Source organism: Molossus molossus, unplaced genomic scaffold (assembly GCF_014108415.1).
Source record: "Molossus molossus isolate mMolMol1 unplaced genomic scaffold, mMolMol1.p scaffold_m16_p_10, whole genome shotgun sequence".
NCBI lineage: Eukaryota > Metazoa > Chordata > Mammalia > Chiroptera > Molossidae > Molossus > Molossus molossus.
This window is the reverse complement of record NW_023425345.1, coordinates 22,274,193-22,291,789: the sequence shown is the minus strand read 5'-3', so window position 1 is coordinate 22,291,789 and position 17,597 is coordinate 22,274,193. Positions and strand designations below refer to the sequence as shown.

The 17,597-nt window shown below is 41.5% G+C and overlaps 1 protein-coding gene across 1 annotated transcript; it reads right to left on the bottom strand.

The window, feature by feature from the left end:
- Positions 1-3,713: 3,713 nt before the first annotated feature.
- SLC2A3 (solute carrier family 2 member 3) lies at positions 3,714-17,254 on the bottom strand. Its single transcript, XM_036251439.1, has 10 exons — positions 16,951-17,254; positions 15,262-15,354; positions 14,560-14,720; positions 11,172-11,412; positions 10,596-10,758; positions 10,094-10,281; positions 8,784-8,888; positions 8,300-8,401; positions 7,602-7,805; positions 3,714-6,097 (listed from the first exon to the last, which is right to left on the bottom strand). Exons 1-10 carry the CDS (start codon positions 16,963-16,965, stop codon positions 5,879-5,881), a joined length of 1,491 nt encoding a protein of 496 aa, XP_036107332.1. The 5' UTR covers positions 16,966-17,254; the 3' UTR covers positions 3,714-5,878.
- Between the last annotated feature and the right edge of the window lie 343 nt (positions 17,255-17,597).

The following is a 17,597-nucleotide window of genomic DNA, read 5'->3' as shown; positions in this document are numbered from 1 at the left end:
GAGTTCTCTTCCATCTTTTATATTTTACTTTTATTATAGATTGATATTATTTTAAATGTCTTTTTATTGATTTTTTTAGAAACAGGGGAAGGGAGACAGAGATAAACATCACTTGGTTGCCTCCTGCACTCCCCTTACTGGGGATCGAGCCTGCAACCTGGGCATGTGCCCTGACTGGGAATCTAACCCAGACCTCTCAGTCCATGAGATGACGCTCAATCCACTGAGCCACACTGGCCGGGCATAGCTTGATATTCTTTATAGTAAACGTTCCTTGTTTAAATCAATGTGTGATTTCTGACTTCAGATAGGAGCCAGACTAAAACACTTGATATCAATTATATGTCAGGCAGTGTTCTGGGCATGAACATGACAAGGTATTTGCTTTTACGGAGCTTACATTCTACAGAGGTTGTTAAATAAGGTCTAACACAAGATAGATTCAACTGTAATAACTCCATTCTGACCCTCAGTTACTGCACATACACACCCTGGCAGTTTTTTGTGTTTTTTTTTGTAAACATAAGGGCCTTGAGAAACCCTAAGAAAACTATAAAGATAAGGGGTTAATGAAGGCCTTGGGAAACTCAGAGAAACCATGAGAAGAAAGAAATTAATGGTTGCCCTGATCTAATAGCTCCTCTCGCCCCCTTCTATCAGTTCCCCCCTTAATGGTGCCAAAAGAAACACTAAGAATGTAGTTTTTTTTCTCTGTAGTTTGTGTATATATAAGTGGGCAACAAAGAAGGCTCGGGGCTGTCGATTTGGGGAGAGCCCCCCCCTTCAGCCTGCCGGTGTAATAAAGTGCTCCTGTACAATTCGGCTGTGCGTTTCTGGTTATCTCGTTGATGTTACAACACAACCATGCAATATTTTGAGGCAGAATATTCCAAGTGCAAAAAGGACAAGAGTAAAGACCCTAAGTGACAATGAAACTTCATGTGTATGAGAACTAGAAAGACCAGTGGGGCTAGACTTCAGTGAGCAAGGAGAGCAACAAGAGATGAAATTAAAGCAGCAAACCTTGTACGTAGGTAACCACATCTTGTTGTCATGGCAGTTTTGAGAATGAATGAAAGTAGTATACTAAAAGTTACACCAGGGTAATAGTAAACTGGAACTTATGATCACCTAATTTATAGGTCACAGTAAAGGAGTCTGGATACTATTTTAAGTATGACAAAATGTATTTGGAAGGCTTTAAGAAGTGATATGATCTGATTTTTTTTTAATCCTCACCCGAGGACATTCTTGCATTTATCTTCAGATGGAGTGGGAGGGAGAGAGGAAGAGAGAGAGAGAAACATCAACGTGAAAGGGACATATCGAGTGGTTGCTACTTGCATGACCTTACCCAGGGCAGGGGACAAACTACAACCGAGGTACATGCCTTAAGCAGGAACCGAACCTGGGTCTCTCTGGACCACAGGCCGACGCTCTAACCGCTGAGCAAAACCGGCCAGGGCTGATTTTTATTTTTAATTTATTACATTTTAATTTTTTTTTGAGAGGGAGAGATAGAAACATCGATGTGTGAGAGATACACCAATTGGCTGCCCCTTGCACGCCCCCTACTGGGGATCAAGCCTGCACCCCGGGCATGTGCCCTGACCAGGATGGAACTGGGGTCTCTCAGTCCATAGGGCTGATGCTCAATCCACTGAGCCACATTGGCCGGGCTGATTTTTAACAGCTGTCTCTGGCTCTGGCCGGTTTGGCTCAGCGGTTAGTGTCGGCCTGCGGTCCAGAGAGACCTGGGTTTGGTTCCCGCTAAGGACACGTATCTCGGTTGCAGTTTGTCCCCGGCCCTGGTTGGGTCGTGTAGGTGGCAACCACTCGATGTGTCCCTCACGTCAATGTTTCTCTCTCTTTCTCCCTCCCACTCTATCTGAACAAAAAATGGAAAAATGTCCTTGGGTGAGGATATAAAAAAATTAAAAAAATAGCCCTAGCCGGGTTTCTAAGTGGTTAGAACATCAGCCTGCGATTCAGAGACCCAGGTTTGGTTCCCGCTAACGGCACGTACCTCAGTTGCAGTTTGTCCCTGGCCCTGGTTGGTTTGTGAGGGTGGTAACCACTCGATGTGTCTGTTTCACATCGATTTTCTCTCTCTCTCTTTCTCTCCCTCCCACTCTATCTGAACAAAAAATGGAAAAATGTCCTCAGGTGAGGATAAAAAAATAAAAAAATTAAAAAAAATAAAAGCTGTCTCCGGCCCAGCCAGTGTGGCTCAATGGATTGAGTGTTCCTTTGTTGTCCCCTGGACTGGGAGGTCCTGGTTCCATTTCTGGTCAGGGCACATGCCCATGTTGCGGGCTCAATCCCTGGTAGAGGGAATGCAGGAGGCAGCCCAATGTTTCTGTCTCACATCAAGGTTTCTGTCTCTCCCTTCCTTTCTCTCTAAAAAATCAATAGAAACATATTTAAAAAAAATAAAATAATAAAATTATTGTTACCTGGACAATAAATTACAAGGAAGCAAAGGAGGGAAAGGGTGTGAAGACAACCACAATTATGAATATAGTGTACTCACAGAGGCTCTTTCTGGAGTCAGGGGCAGTTCCTTTTTTCATTCCCTCTAACATAGAGTTCCAGTATAAGGATTACCCTGGGCGTAAGGAAAGCTGTAGAGAGCGCATGCCTGGGCTGAGTGGAAGTGAAAAAGCAGCCATTCAAGTATCTTAATAAGTAAATGGAAATGGGATTGTCCAAACATGGCAGCATGGAGATGTTAATGGTGTTGTAGGGGGTGTGAGGTGTTTTCTTATATAACTGGGAGCTAAGAACTAATAAATCAAACAGAAAAGGCAGCAGGAACCTTGCTCTGGAGTTGTGCCCGTTATAGGGCTTAAGTTTTCTTTTTTTTTCAATCCTCACCCAAGGACATTTTTCCATATTTTGTTCAGATAGAGTGGGAGGGAGAGAAAGAGAGAGAAACATCGACGTGAAAGGGACACATTGAGAGATTGCCACCCACACTGCAATCGAGGTACGTGCCCTTAGCGGGAACTGAACCTGGGATTCTCTGGTCCTTGGGCCAATGCTCTAACCGCTGAGCCAAACCAGCCAGGGCTTAAGTTTTCTTTTTGGAGTTGATTGAAAGCTACTGAAGGATTTTAGGTAGGATAGTGATATATATATATCTAATATGGATGTTCTGACATCAGTGTAGGATGCATTTTAATGATCAAAGGCTGAAGGAGAAATGAAGTAGGAAAGAACATAAGGAAGAAAAACAGAATAATTCTCACTGTGGAAAGAAAGCAACATAATTTGTTAACTATACAAAGCAATGTATTTCATCTGCATAACAAACAAGGATTGCTATTTTCATATATCTGACACTGTCTTTATTAAAAATATTTTTTTCGTTATTGATTTTAGAGAAAGAGGAAGGGAGAGGGAGAGATAGAAACATCGATGAGAGACAACATCGACCAGCGCCCCCCTGCATGCCCCACAATGGGGATCGGGCCCACAACCTGGGCATATGACCTGACCAGGAACCAAACCTGTGACCTCTTGGTGCATGGGTCGATGCTCAACCGCTGAGCCACACCAGCCGGGTTATATGAGACTGTCTTATAAGAAACTTACTCAAAGTTACAATAGGTACCGAATGGCCAAACCAAGATTTAAAGCAGATTTGTTGTTAGAAGAAGGACAAAAACAAAGCGAACTTAAAAAACAAGGCTGTGATATCATATGTACATTCAGAATTTTTATTTCAAAACAAAGAACCACAGTAACATTAATAATATAAAACTTATTTTGAAATATTACAATCTGGTCACTGAGAAATGGGAAAACTTCCACACTGTGTTACTGCCAACCCACAGTTTTTGAGGAGTCAAAAGTGGAGGTGCAGTTGGAGGAAAGTCACCTGACCCAGCAAAGCCTCATGCCATAGTTCTGTGAGTTTCTACCCAAAGGCTCAATGACCAGAGGGCATGGTAAGAACTGAGAACTAAAATATTGTCATGGGCAAGGATTTGGCTAAAGGGCCTCAAATGTATAAGCACCAAGGAGAGAAAGGGAGCTCAAGCAACATATGAAAAAGGGGAGAGAGGGTGCCACCAGGGTCCTATCTTCATTTATAAAAATACTGAGAAACTAGAGAGTGGAGGTGTCCGTGACTTATGGCAAGTGCAAATACCTCCATCTTATCTAACACTTTGACTTTCCTCTAGCTCCCCTAGGAGGCCACATGTCCTGATTTCACACTCTCCTACTCCCATTGTCTGAGTCTGGAGTGAAGCAGAGTCCTTTACATGTTAGGAAGAAAGCCACAGATGCAAATCCCACCCAGAGAGGCAGTGTTACTTATATACAGAGGGATGAGTTGTAACACATTCCATCCAAAAGGGGCTATAGGAACAAAGAGGAAACAAGTTCCCAATAAACTACTTCCACCCAGAGCAAAGTGACAGTGCATATACATTCATACTCTCTCAAGTGTGGGCTACACTGCACATTTACTCATACTACCTCAAATGTGGTCTAAGGGAAAGATTCAAGTGCCTTTAAGGCACTTGACATAATACTATGGTAACATGATAACAAGAGTAACTTGACATGGAAACAGACAAAAACAGGCATGGGCTGACCCTAAAGCATTAACATACTTCAACTAGGTAACAGTCGATCAGGATGAATCCTCTCCTGGTACTGAGGTTACAAATTCCAAGTTAGCTATGAACACTCTCCTCTGAATTTTTTTAAAGCTAGAGCCTAAAACAAAACATTTTAAATCTAAACATCTAAAATACCCTATAGAACAAAATGGAGAAAGAAAAAATCAAACCTTTACCAAGAACCAATATTTTTGCTTGCTCTCACACAAGATAAGTGGTAGGAGTACTTAAAAAAATAAAATAAAATAAAAAAGGAGTCCACTATAAGAGAAGTTGTTTTGGTTCAGTGAGGGCAAAGGAGGATTAATTTCTACAAACAACCTTCCCTTCTCTGGACTCCATCCAAAATCAGAACCCATCAACCACCATTAACTACAATGCCCACTTTAGTAATAATCCTAGATTTCAAGTAATACTACATATAACCTTAAACAAACAAACAAAAAAAAAACAGTTCCAAAGGAAACCAGTAGCTTCTTTATACAGGCACATGACTTTTCTGAGAAACTGTACTTGAGAATTTCCATCTGAAGGACAGAAATTGAGAGGCGACCTGCAAACTTCACACACATCATATATCCTCCAATAATGCATTACATTTCTGCCAAAATTCTTCCCTTATTAAACTATAAACCTCTCCAGTATAAAAGCTTCCACCTTAAACTCTTTAAGTACCTCCCTCTAACCTCAATTTCCTTGCGTTTTCATCATTTGGTAAAATTACACTTATAAAAATAAATATTTATGCAATAAAACCAGAAGATAAAATAAATAAAACTCAAATTAATTTGCTCTGCAGAGCTGTATGGAAGTGAGGAAGGTGCTCTTATGTAATTAATTCCTCTCTGCCCTCCACACTCATGTATATCTGTTTCCTGGTGAGTGAGTCTGAGGCTGGGGGAACACTTCCTTCCACACATGCCCTCATGAAGCAGTTAAGGGAGGAAGAGCTGGCAAAGTTGTTAAATGCCAAGTAGCCAATCCCTCCTGAAATGAAGGTAGGTTCACTTGGTCTCTCCTAAACAGAAGAGAATGTCCAAAAAATGAAATGCTTAAAAAGCCATTGAAGATACAACTAACCCCAGCATTGGGGTCCTCTGAGTGCTCATGGAGTGTGGGGATGAGAAAAGAGTCAAGTAGCAGCATTCAGAAAACAGTCCTGGGTTACAACCTGATGAGGTCTCTCCCCATTCAGGGAGAGGTTGCTTTTTCATGTTGGGAGGGAGGTGGGAAGGAAGCATGGCTTAGACATTGGTGGTGGCCTCCTTATCAGGCTGAATGCTGTTCATCTCCATAACGGGGCCTTTGTTAGCTCTGCTCACCGCCTGTGCCTGACCTTCAAAGACTCGTGCAATTTCCTCAAAAGTCCTGCCTCGGGTCTCAGGAACTTTAAAGAAGGTGAAGACCAAGAAGATCGCGAGGAAGATAGTGAAGATAATAAATACGTAGGCTCCTAAATAGAACTACAAAAGGAAACAAACAAACAAAAAAGGAGTGTTAATATAAAAACCTGGTCACTGACAAACTCGTTTCCTTCACATCCATATTTCCAATAGACTTCAAGCCACAAGTCATAATTAATGAAAACAGGAAGGTTTCTTTGGAGATTCGTTTATAATTCCATTGCTAACTTACTGTATTTCTCTGCAATTTTGTATCATCCTTTTTCTGTTTATTCAAGTTAGCTGCTTCTAAATACCTATTGAGTATTTCAGGATGTTTGGTTATCGCTGTTAAAGTCTAGGCTGCCCTGGCCGGTTTGGCTCAGTGGTTAGAGCGCCGGCCTGCGGTCCGGAGAGACCCGGGTTCGGTTCCCGCTAAGGGCACGTACCTCGGTTGCAGTTTGTCCCCGGCCCTGGTCGGTCGTGCGGGTGGCAGCCACTCGATGTGTCTCTTCACATCGATGTTTCTCTCTCTCTCTCTTCCTCTCTCTCCCTCCCGCTCTATCTGAACAAAAAATGGAAAAAATGTCCTCGGGTGAGGATAAAAAAAAAAAAAAAAAAAAAAAAAAAAAGTCTAGGCTTATGGGAGGCTCGGAAATAGGAAATGCACTGTAGATGTCCAGGGCAAGTTCCTTCATCGAAATCAGCTCCAGGTAATTTTTTTAAAAAACAGTTTGTGAGCTGTCTTTTTTTTAATATATATTTTTTAAGCCCTCACTTGAGGACATTTTTACATCTATCTTCAGACAGAGCGCGAGAGAGTGAGGAAGAGAGAGAGAGAAACATCGACTGGTTGCCACCCACATGACCCCAACTGGGGCCGGGGACAAACTGCAACCGAGGTACCCTTAGTGGGAAATGAACCTGGGGTTCTCTGGTCCTTTGGGCCGACGCTCGAACCGCTGAGCCAAACTGGACAGAGCTTTTAATATGTCTTTATTGATTTTTTAGAGAGGGAGGGAGAGATAGAAACATGGGTAAGACAGAAGCATTCACAGCTGCTTCCTGCACGCCCCCTACTGGGATTTGAACCCTAAACCTGGCATGTGCCCTGACTGGCAACTGAACCAGTGACCTTAGTGCATGGGAGGATGCTCAGGCCACTGAGCCACACCAACTGGGCAGCTCCAAGTCATTTTATAACAGGACCTAACTCATTCGTTAATATCCTGTGCTTAGTGAACCTTTAAGATCATGAAGCCAAAATGCTAATTCAAATGATGGATATTAAATATTGGTTTGAAATCCTTTGAGGCTTGGCTTACCACTATTGTTTCTAGGTGGTAATATGCTTATATCATTTCAGACCAGTGGTCTTTTAAAAGTTCCCCGTTTTACGCTCCTACTTTAATCTTTCCTACTGTCATTCCTTCTTGTTCTATATGTCATTAGAAATGAGGGGAACAATATGTGGTCTAAAGCCCTTGAGATTCAATTCTTCAAGGTGTCAGTATCATATTGTAAACATGGCTTAAGTGGGCTGATTTCAAGATGAGCTAGATAAGTTTTGCTTTCATTTACTTACTGCAGCTGAAGGGAAGAGCAGTCCAACCAAAAAGGTGGCAGTCCAGTTGGAACAACCAGCCACTGCCATTGCAGCTGGGCGGGGTCCCTGGCTGAAGAGTTCGGCCACAATAAACCAGGGAATGGGGCCTGGGCCAATTTCAAAGAAGGCCACGAACACCAAGATAGCCACAATGCAAACATAGCTCATCCAGTTGTACTCATCCTATAGGAGGAAGGAACAGAGGAAAGTTAACATTAAAGACAGCCTGACATAGGCAGGATCTAACTTCCCAGAGATAAGACCCTGAAAAGATTCTTTTGTCCTGGGGTATAATGGAGCTCCTAGACTTAGAATAAAAAATGTGGGTTTTTTAAAAAATCCTAGCTATGTAATCACACTATCATTCTTACTAAGATCATTTCATCAATTGCAAAGTGGAAATAATTGCCTCATTATTTTAAGAATTATTTTAAGAATTAATTTATATAATGCATTTTACCAGCTATATATATATATATATTATATAGATGTAAAGAGTATATCAATTTATTTACCTATCTGTGGTGATCTACTTTTCTTAAAACTCTGGGCATGACGCTTCTCCCAAATTTGACTATATCATTTCCAGTCTCAACTATTCACGCCCATGACAGAGAATCAACTATAACCTCTCCTTCCCCCCTCCCCTCCCTTTTCCTCACTCAAAGAGCACTCACCTTTAATAACAAGGAAATAGTCATGAGGATGGAACAGCAAGCCATCCCTCCAAGGCCAATCATATGTAGAGTCCTCCTTCCAGCCCTTTCTACCAGAAACAGCTAAAAAAAGAATGTAACATGACCTTCTGCTCTTCTTTTCATGAACACATTGTATGAGTTACCCGAATCTGCCTAAGAACAGCAGGGTACTTTTTATAGTCATACATCCCCTTTTCCAGTTCAAAGTTTAATATATCTGATATAACCCTTTCTATTGCCTCCCTTTCTCCCACCCATTCCATATTTGTTCGGAAAAAGTGAAGACTACTTACACCCATCATTCAGTATTTCTCCCTCTGCCCCACAAAGAGGAATTAAACAAAAGGTTTAAACAACGGCAAGGAGGTGCAAGTACACACAATGCATCTTTGAACATGTGTAGCAAGAATTCCTCTCCCCTCTGACCACTGTACCCCCAAAATGACCAAACCATCCAACTTACAGACACTACGGTGAAGATGGTATTAACTACACCAGCACCAATGGTGGCATAGATCGGCTCCTCAACACCAGCATCTTTGAAGATTCCTGTTGAGTAAAAGAACACCTAGGAGGAAAAAAAAAAAAGATGCAACTTTGAAATAGCAATTGTGCATGGCAGCTGAAAAAATAGGACCAACCTACTATTTTGAGTATCAAGTTTGTTTTGGCAAAACACTGCAACAAAATGATTTAATCATATCAATCAAAGACTGATGAGAAACCATCAGGGCATGAATCAGTACTTAAAGAGGTGGGACAAGGGTGTTCTTCATATCCAAATATTTTACTTGCAAATGGATAGAAGGTATAATATTCTCTCTTCCCACAACCGAGACTCAAAAGAAGGAAGTTGATATTTGCATAGAATATAAGGGCTACCTGCCAATTACTAGTTTCCCATTTTGTTTTCTTTAATTTTTTTTTCAAGCCTCACCTGAGGACATTTTTCTATTTATCTTCAGATAGAGTGGGAAGGGAGGGAAAGAGAAAGAGAGAGAAATATTGATGTGAGAGGGACACATAAATCTGGTTGCCTCCTGCATGAGCCCAACCGAGGCCAGGGACAAACCGCAACCCAGGTACGTGGGCTTGACCAGAATCAAACCCGCAACTCATTGGTCCACGGGCTGATGCTCCAACCACTCAGCCAAACCAGACAAGGCTAGCTTCCCATTTTGCATCCCCACTCTCAACTATCATAATCTCTATTCTAGTTGTAAAAAATATGTACAGTGGTAAGGCCACCTCAGTCTGAAGTTACCAGTGTGTTCCCAGATGTCTTGGTTTCCTAATTGTTTCCCAGGGCTTTCCTGATTTTAGAATGTAAAGTCCTAGAGAAAAGCCAGGGCATATAAACTCTTGGATATCTACTTCGGTTTTATGGCCTACATTATCACTGATGACATCATGTAAGATAGGTCAGAGTTAGAAAGGTCTGGAAAAATATGAGTGATCAAAAAATCTGTGTTGTCCTATATACTGAAAAAAGTCTAGAAGATGACAAATGTTAACCATTTGTTCCAAGACTAAGGGTGACACATTTTTTATTTTATTTCATTTTTATTTAACTTTCTCATTGTTCCACATGGAAAACATGTACTATAAATATAATTTTAAGAAATAAAACCAAAACCTGGATAATCAGCATTTTCTGAGTGGCTGCTACCTGGCAAGCATTGTGAGGGACTATATAAGGTGAGCTATTCACCTCTGATCGGATGTTTTAAGTAAAATACTGAAGGATGTCTTAGACACAAAGCTGATACTCACAGCGTTGATTCCAGAGAGCTGCTGAGAGAGCTGGAGCATGATGGAAATCAAGATGGGCTGCTGGTAGTTGGGTGATCTAAAGAGCTCCAGCACAGTGGCTCGCTTTTCTTGTGCCATCCTAGCACTCTCATCTTTCATCTCCTGGATGTCCTGAGTCACATCTTCAGTGCCCCACAACTGCTGGAGGACTGGTGAAGAGAACAAGAGGAAAGGATAAAGGTAAGATGCTGTCCAGAATTCATTTATCCCTTAAGACAGCTGAGGAGAAGCCATTAGAGATGAGCCCTAGACATGGCTAATCAATCAACATCCATGCCTGAACTTACCTTCTCACCTCTTTCTTTAGGGGGTCAAAAGTCCCTGACTTAATAGTAATCAGAAAACTCTTCACTTGGGTTCTGAGGGGCAGGGCAAGGAGATGACAAAAATGGATCCAATATCCTCATCCCAAATCAAACCACAACCCTATAATTCCTACAGTGAAGGTGTGAAGGATACTCACTCCTCTTAGCACTGTCCTCTTCCTTTCTGTTAATCAGCAAGAATCTAGGACTTTCTGGGCAAAATGGAAGGGCTGCGCTTTGTAGGAGAGCTGGAAGGATGGTGAAGCCCAACAGCAAGGGCCACAGATCTTCAGTTCCCAAAATGTATTTCAGACCAAATATCTAGAAACCACACAAAAATAATAGTATAAATCCCATACTTTATAGGCCACAAATTGAGTAAAACAAACAAAAAATTCAGAAAATTTTCTATTCTTTTCTACATGTTTCCTTTCCTACCCTGCTTGTTTCTTCACCTGTTTGTGAACTATAATAATAATATCTAAATCTTAGGTATAGTTGAATATGTGTCAGACATTCTTCTGAGTACTCCATCTGTTAACTGTATTTTCGGCTGCTGGCTCCCTACCACTGATTGCGTCCGAAATCTGGCCATGTGCCCTGACTGGGAATTGAACTGGCAACCTTTTGGTGCACAGGACAATGCTCAACTAATTAAGCCACACTGGCCTGGGCTATTACCTCTTTTAATGATACTTGAAACTAACACTGATTAAGTTTAAGTTCTAGAGTACCTGGGCCACCAGAATCCCGATGACGATGCCCAGCTGGTGGAGAGTGCCAAAGGCTCCCCGCAGGGCAGTAGGAGAGACTTCTCCAATGTACATGGGCACAAAACCTGTGCAGAGTCCGCAGAAGACGCCAATAACCAACCGGCCCAGGATCAGCATTGCAACTGACTCCGCTAATTTGCAGAATCCCAAAAGGCAGCCACCAATGATAGCCACTAGATTGACAATAAGCATTGAATTGCGCCTAAAAGTTTAAACAAAGACAAGTTAGCAAAACAATCCCTATCTTTTTCCTTTCTTTCCATATTAAACTGTCCCCCAAACTTATACATCTTTTTAAAAATTTTCTATTTATTGATTGATTTTTTAGAGAGGGAATGAGAGCGAGTGAAAAAGGAACATCAACTCATTGTTCCACTTATTTATGTATTTATTGGTTGATTCTTTTTTTTTTTTTATCCTCACCCAAGGACATTTTTCCATTTTCTGTTCAGACAGAGTGGGAGAGAGAGAGAGAGAAACATCAATGTGAAAGGGACACATGGAGTGGCCACCACCCGCACGACCAACCAAGGCCGGGGACAAACTGCAACCGAGGCACGCGCCCTTAGCGGGAACCGAACCCGGGTCTCTCCGGACCGCAGGCCGATGCTCTAACCGCTGAGCCAAACTGGCCAGGGCGGTTGATTCTTATATGTAACCTGACTGGGGATCAAACTCCCAACCTTGGCACATGGGGACAATGCTCTAAGCAACTGAACTATCTGGACAGGGCATAGATCCTCTCTTTTGATTTAACTTTTCCACTTCCTATCATCAGAACATTTCTAGTTGGGATAACTGAGATCAATGGTTCTTATACCTCTATGTGCATAAAACTCACCTAGAGAACTTGTTTAAGATTCTCCTCTTTTAAAAAAGTATGTTTTTATTTATTTATTTATTTTTTAGAGAGACAAGGAAACATCTATTAGCTGCCTCTTGCAGGCCCCCTACTGGGGATCAAACCTGCAACCCGGGCATAAGCCCTGACTAGAATCTGGTGACCTCTTTGTGCATGGGCCGATGCTCAATCCACTGAGCCACACCAGCAGGGCAGATTCTCTTCTTTTAAGTTACAACTGTAGCCTAGAATTTTAGCGAGCACTTTATTTTTATTTTTTAAGTGAATTCATTGGGGTGATATTGGTTAATAAAATTATATAGGTATCAGGTATACAATTCTATATCATCTGTATATTGTATTGTGTATTCACCAACCCAAGTCAAGTTTCTTTCCATCATCATTTATCCACCCTATACCCTCTTCTACCTCCTCCTCCTACCCCTCTTTCCTTCTGGTAATCACTGTGCTATTGTCTGTTGTCTGAGTTTTTTGTTTTGTTTTGTTTTGTTTTTGCTTAATCCCTTCACCTTTTTCACCCAACCCTGCAACCCCCGGCACCCCCGACAGCTGTCAAGTCTGTTCTCTATCTATGAATCTATTTTGTTATTTTATTTTGTTCATTAGATTCCACATATAAGTAAAATCATGTGGTACTTGTCTCTGACTGCCTTATTTCACTTAGCATAGTGCTCTCCAGGTCCATCCACGCTGTTGCAAAGGATAAGATTTTAGCATGCACTTTAGCCAGCAGTTCTGAAAGCAGATTTGGCCACAGACAAATTTGGCCAGAAGTTTGCTAGAAACTAAAACTGTCCCACCCTAGTCCGGCCGGTGTGATTCAGTGGTTGAGCATCGACCCATGCACCAAGAGGTCACCGGTTCCATTCCAGGTCAGGACACACGCCCAGGTTGTGAGCCAAACCCTCAGTGGGATGCATGCAGGAGGCGGCCAATCGATGTTCTGTCTCATCGATGTTTCTCTCTCTCCCTCTCACCTCCTCTCTCTCTAAAATCAATAAAAGAAAAAAATAAAATTGTTCCACCCCAGATTTATCAAATCATTAGGTTTGACTCTGAGATGGGCCCAACAACCTGTGTTCTAAAAAGCCCTCCAGTGATTTGGTGCAAGCTCAAGTTTAAGAATTATTGCCGTAGGCAACTCTGATATATATAGCCAGTCCATGAACATACTCAAGAGATATTTTTGGACCAATGATTCTTACTGCATTTAGTTATAATGTAGTTGCTTAGATATATCACCAATATATAAACGATAGATTTCAGACAAGTTTTTCTACATCGCCAAAAAGTTTTACGCAAAAAGCAGTCAACTCCAGCTTTCCTCCTCTAGGCTAGACTATGGTGATGTCATTAACAATTAGTGTTGATAACTAGTGTCACATAATAAATTACTGCATAATAAATTACTGAAAACATGGCAGGCAGAGCCACTGGGGACAATGCTGATAGAAGCCCGAAGTAAAAGACTAACACTGAAATATTATAAAAGCTGTTGGGAAGAGTCAGCACCATGTACTTCAACAGTGACTCTTGACTTGGGTGATCCACTGAAATTACTTGGGGGGCTTTGAAAAATACTGAAACACAGGTCCTGGGGCCTGATACTGGGACTTTTAAGTTTCCTGGGGAGATAATAAATGTGCAGCCACAACAGAGAACCCTTTTAAGAGAAAAATCTCATCTTTCATTCTCAATTTTACCTTTCTCTGCATTCCTTTCCTTGTGACCCCTTCTGGTTGTTGTTTGCTAATACAGTAATAGGAAGAAGCCATCTTAGTTTTGAGAAACCCTTGTTAAAATTTTAATGCTTTCAAAAACAAAACAAAAAGTAAACTATCAAATTAACTAGTTTGCTTCCATTTATTAAAAATTTTGAATTCCGTTTATGTTTCCAGAACATCTAATTAGCAAACTGAATGGTTTTTTCACTAGTCATTATTGAAAGTATTCTACACTCTAAGATGTTTACTTTATTAAGCCAGCATAGGGTGAGAAAATACAATTTCCTTTTTCCAGAAAAAAAAAAAAAAAGTCCCGTTTAGTTATTTGGTCATTATCCATATTTGCCAAAGACTTAAGGATTACAAAATATTTCCTCCCTATTTTGCTGTGTAAAATAATGAACACATTCACATAAAACCCCAAATTTTTAAGAAAAGCAAACAACTAACCTTGCAAATAAAGTATGTTTCTGGGAAATTCCACAGTGAACATAACTGGAAAACTGAATTAGCTTAACTCGGACTGCAAAGCCAATCATTCACATGGCCCATCTCTCGATGGCTGGGTGGAAGCTACACAGGGCAGTAGAGCCCCAAGCAAGAGTAGTCAGTCATATTCAGTGCCAGCTGGACTAAGTTTCCCTTGATCAGAATTTGAGGTGCTCTCATTCAAATGTATCATCACCGTCCCATCCTAATTCTCAATACTTGTCCTCAGTGCAACCAGAATAGCCCCCTTCCTTGTCCAGTTTCTGGTCAATACCTGCCAAAGCGGTTGACAAAGAGTCCAACGGAAGAGGATCCAATCATACCACCAACGGAGAAGATGGCCACAGACAAGGACCAGAGGGACGTTAGTAACACCTCAGTGGGAAGCTTTTCTAACCTCTCTTCCAAAGTGTAATTGATAAAGTCCTTTATGATCTGCAAATTAAAATGGTTGGTGGGAGGGCAGACTGTTACAGTTGAATGAGAAAAAGAGACAAATACTGGGGGTCTTTCTTTCCCTAAGAACACAACATTACAATTACTACTTTATAGGTAGAGAACGAAGGGAATGACTAGATGGGGATGAAAATGAGAGGTAACATATTGGAGTTAATGTTACTCTGAAAAGAAGCTTTTATTTGTTCCAAAATTCCCAGGAGGTAGTAGCACTGATATTCAATGAGCACCCCAGCCCTCTCTGAAGAGCCTTATCCTTTCTTTGTAACCAACTAAACCATAAGGGATAATAAAGGAAGTATTTCACCATAGATTGAGAGGAAGAATGGGTACAGTGCAGGACATAGGGAGCAACTGAGTTTTGCTTTAAGGATTCAAGTAGACTTCCCAATAGCATGCTCTCTTTTCAGTCTTAGCCAAGCTAGATAGCAAATTTGTTTGACACTCTTAATTCTTGAAACCCTACTTAAAGGAATAATTTCCTTATTCAAAATTCTAACTCCAGTTGCCTGGTACTCACCACCTCAGGGGCATTGATGACTCCAGCATTGTAGCCAAACTGGAAAGAGCCTATAGCAGCAATGGTGATGGCAAAGACCAGAGGTGCGGTGACCTGGGAGGATTGGGGGTGGGTGGGAAACAGTACTTAAAACTCTTGATAATTGTCTCTTATCAATTACAGAGATGTATTACCATAACTTATCCTATGATTGGTATGAAAAGAACAAAAACTTAATAAGATTTAGGTAATAAACACAAAAGAACAGGTTATCACTGAAGACTTTATCTGGAAATATATGGATAAGCATGTAGAGTAAACTTCGGAAAGGGGGCAAAAAAATTTGGGAAGGAAAAAGTTAAGAAGAACTGAGTTAGTCAATTTGGAATTCAAAAGATTGTCCCTGGTAAAAGCAAACAGAACTGCATCGAGATATGAAAGAATTTGGGACACAGGAAAAGACATTTAGAATTCTTAAGAACAGATTATTTTGGAAACAGCTAGATCCAGTGCAGTCTTACCTGTACCCTAGACTCTACAGAAGCCCCAGACCATGTTAGTGGATATGTCTTTATCACTGAGCTGCTCCTTTCTCTCTCTCTGGACCCTGTAATCTACGGTCTCTACCCATTTCATCCTGGCCCCATTTGAAATCCTTCCAGTTTATTTAATACTGTATTGCTATCCCCCACCCAGCAGGGGGAGAGCACAAATTCACTCCCAACCCAACTTCACATGGGAGACATATCATGGGAGAACAGAAATCAACCCAGTCATCTCTCAGCTTGCCAGGAATAATTCAAGTGGGTTTTATTTCAGATCTCCAGCTCCAAGTAGCTCAATATCTATGCCTGAGTCCATCCCTAACCATTCCTGAAACTCCTCCTCTCTCCAGTCAGACAAGAGTGGCAAGCTGAGAACTTCAGTTGCCCAAACTGACCTTGCCTCCCAGGCAACTAGGTATAAGGACTCCTGAGGCCCCCTGCCAGGCCTCTTTCTGTTTAATTCTTTTCCCTGTAGTAAAAACCTCTTTTTGCCTTCATCACATCATCCTTGAGTGCCTTTTCTTCTTCCTTCCTATTTTTCATCCCTTCTCTTATCTTCCTTTATTTTCAAATAAGTTTACCTTAATGAAAATGCTTTTCTCCCTACAAATACTGCATACATAACACACACTAACATTACTATATCATGCGCTCACAATCATAACCATAGTTAGGAAGGCCAACTGAAATCCTCTCTCCTTAGTATCCAGAAAATTCCACAGGTCATAGAACAGATGGCTGGACACCAGGCCCACAAACAAATATCTGGTCTTTTCAAGGCCTAATGCTTCCAGAGAAGTCCTCATACTGCGCCTGGACCCACACTTGTAATCATCACAATCAGGCAGCCCCCGATCCTCTGTACATTCAACTGGCTCATCCTCAGTGGAGTGTAATTATGTAAAATAAACCTGAGAAACAAACTCAACTTCTCCATGTGACTTTCCCAGAGACAAGAAGGTGGTGGAACTGGAATAAATCCTTTACAGGATATGAAATTCAAAGAGAACTGGTGAAACTGTAGCCCTGCAGGCTGGAGAAGAAATGAAAAGGCCTTAGGATGGCTTGGTGACAGGATAAAAGAGAACACAGCAATCACCATTATGTTTGCCTTTCAGAGTGTACCCCAAACATGTAAAAATAATGATAATCGTATCATTCTTACCTTCTGTGTCCCCATGGCCCTAATTTTTTTTCGAATCTTCAAGAAAGATCTAGGAACGGGATTCCAGAGACACCTCTTGTATCCAAAAAACCTTCAAAATGTCCTTCTCTAGCAGCAAGTTTTCGATCAGGTGATCAGTACCACTCTACATCTCAGCCTCGGGCTCACGTTAGAGAGCACACCAGGCATCTATTTATAACCCCTGCAAAGGGTGGAGCCAGGAGGGAGCCGAGCCCCCAGCCCTTCCCCAGAACCGCCAATCCCATGACCTTTCGGAATCTTGTAACATCAAATTCAACCCCCACTCTAGGCAACAGCCCCCTCCTTGCCGTCATTTAAAACCACATCCTTTTCCCAACCCATTACGTTTTTTGAGCTGGTCCTCCTTCCCTCTTCTAAAACAACCACAGCTTGTCTTTGTTTCACAGACAAAATGCTACTAGAAAAGCCTGGAGGGAGGGCAAATTTATTTTTTGCTTTCACGACTGCTCAGAATTGAACCAATCTGTCAGATGAGATTAAGTTCTATCCTTGTAAGGCCAAGAGAAGTGGCTGCCGCTATCTGAGAATTAAGGTTGTTTGAAGGAGTGTAAGCAGAATTCATAATCCTATGAAATTTATCAGCTGCTTTTTGATTGTTAAGTCGG

Coding starts and splice junctions, on each gene's coding strand:
- SLC2A3 (XM_036251439.1), bottom strand. Junction 8,889..10,093: donor AGCTCTCTGGAATCAACGCT/GTGAGTATCAGC, acceptor TTTTCCTCCTAG/GTGTTCTTTTACTCAACAGG. Junction 8,402..8,783: donor CCATCTTCACCGTAGTGTCT/GTAAGTTGGATG, acceptor TTCTTTTTTTAG/CTGTTTCTGGTAGAAAGGGC.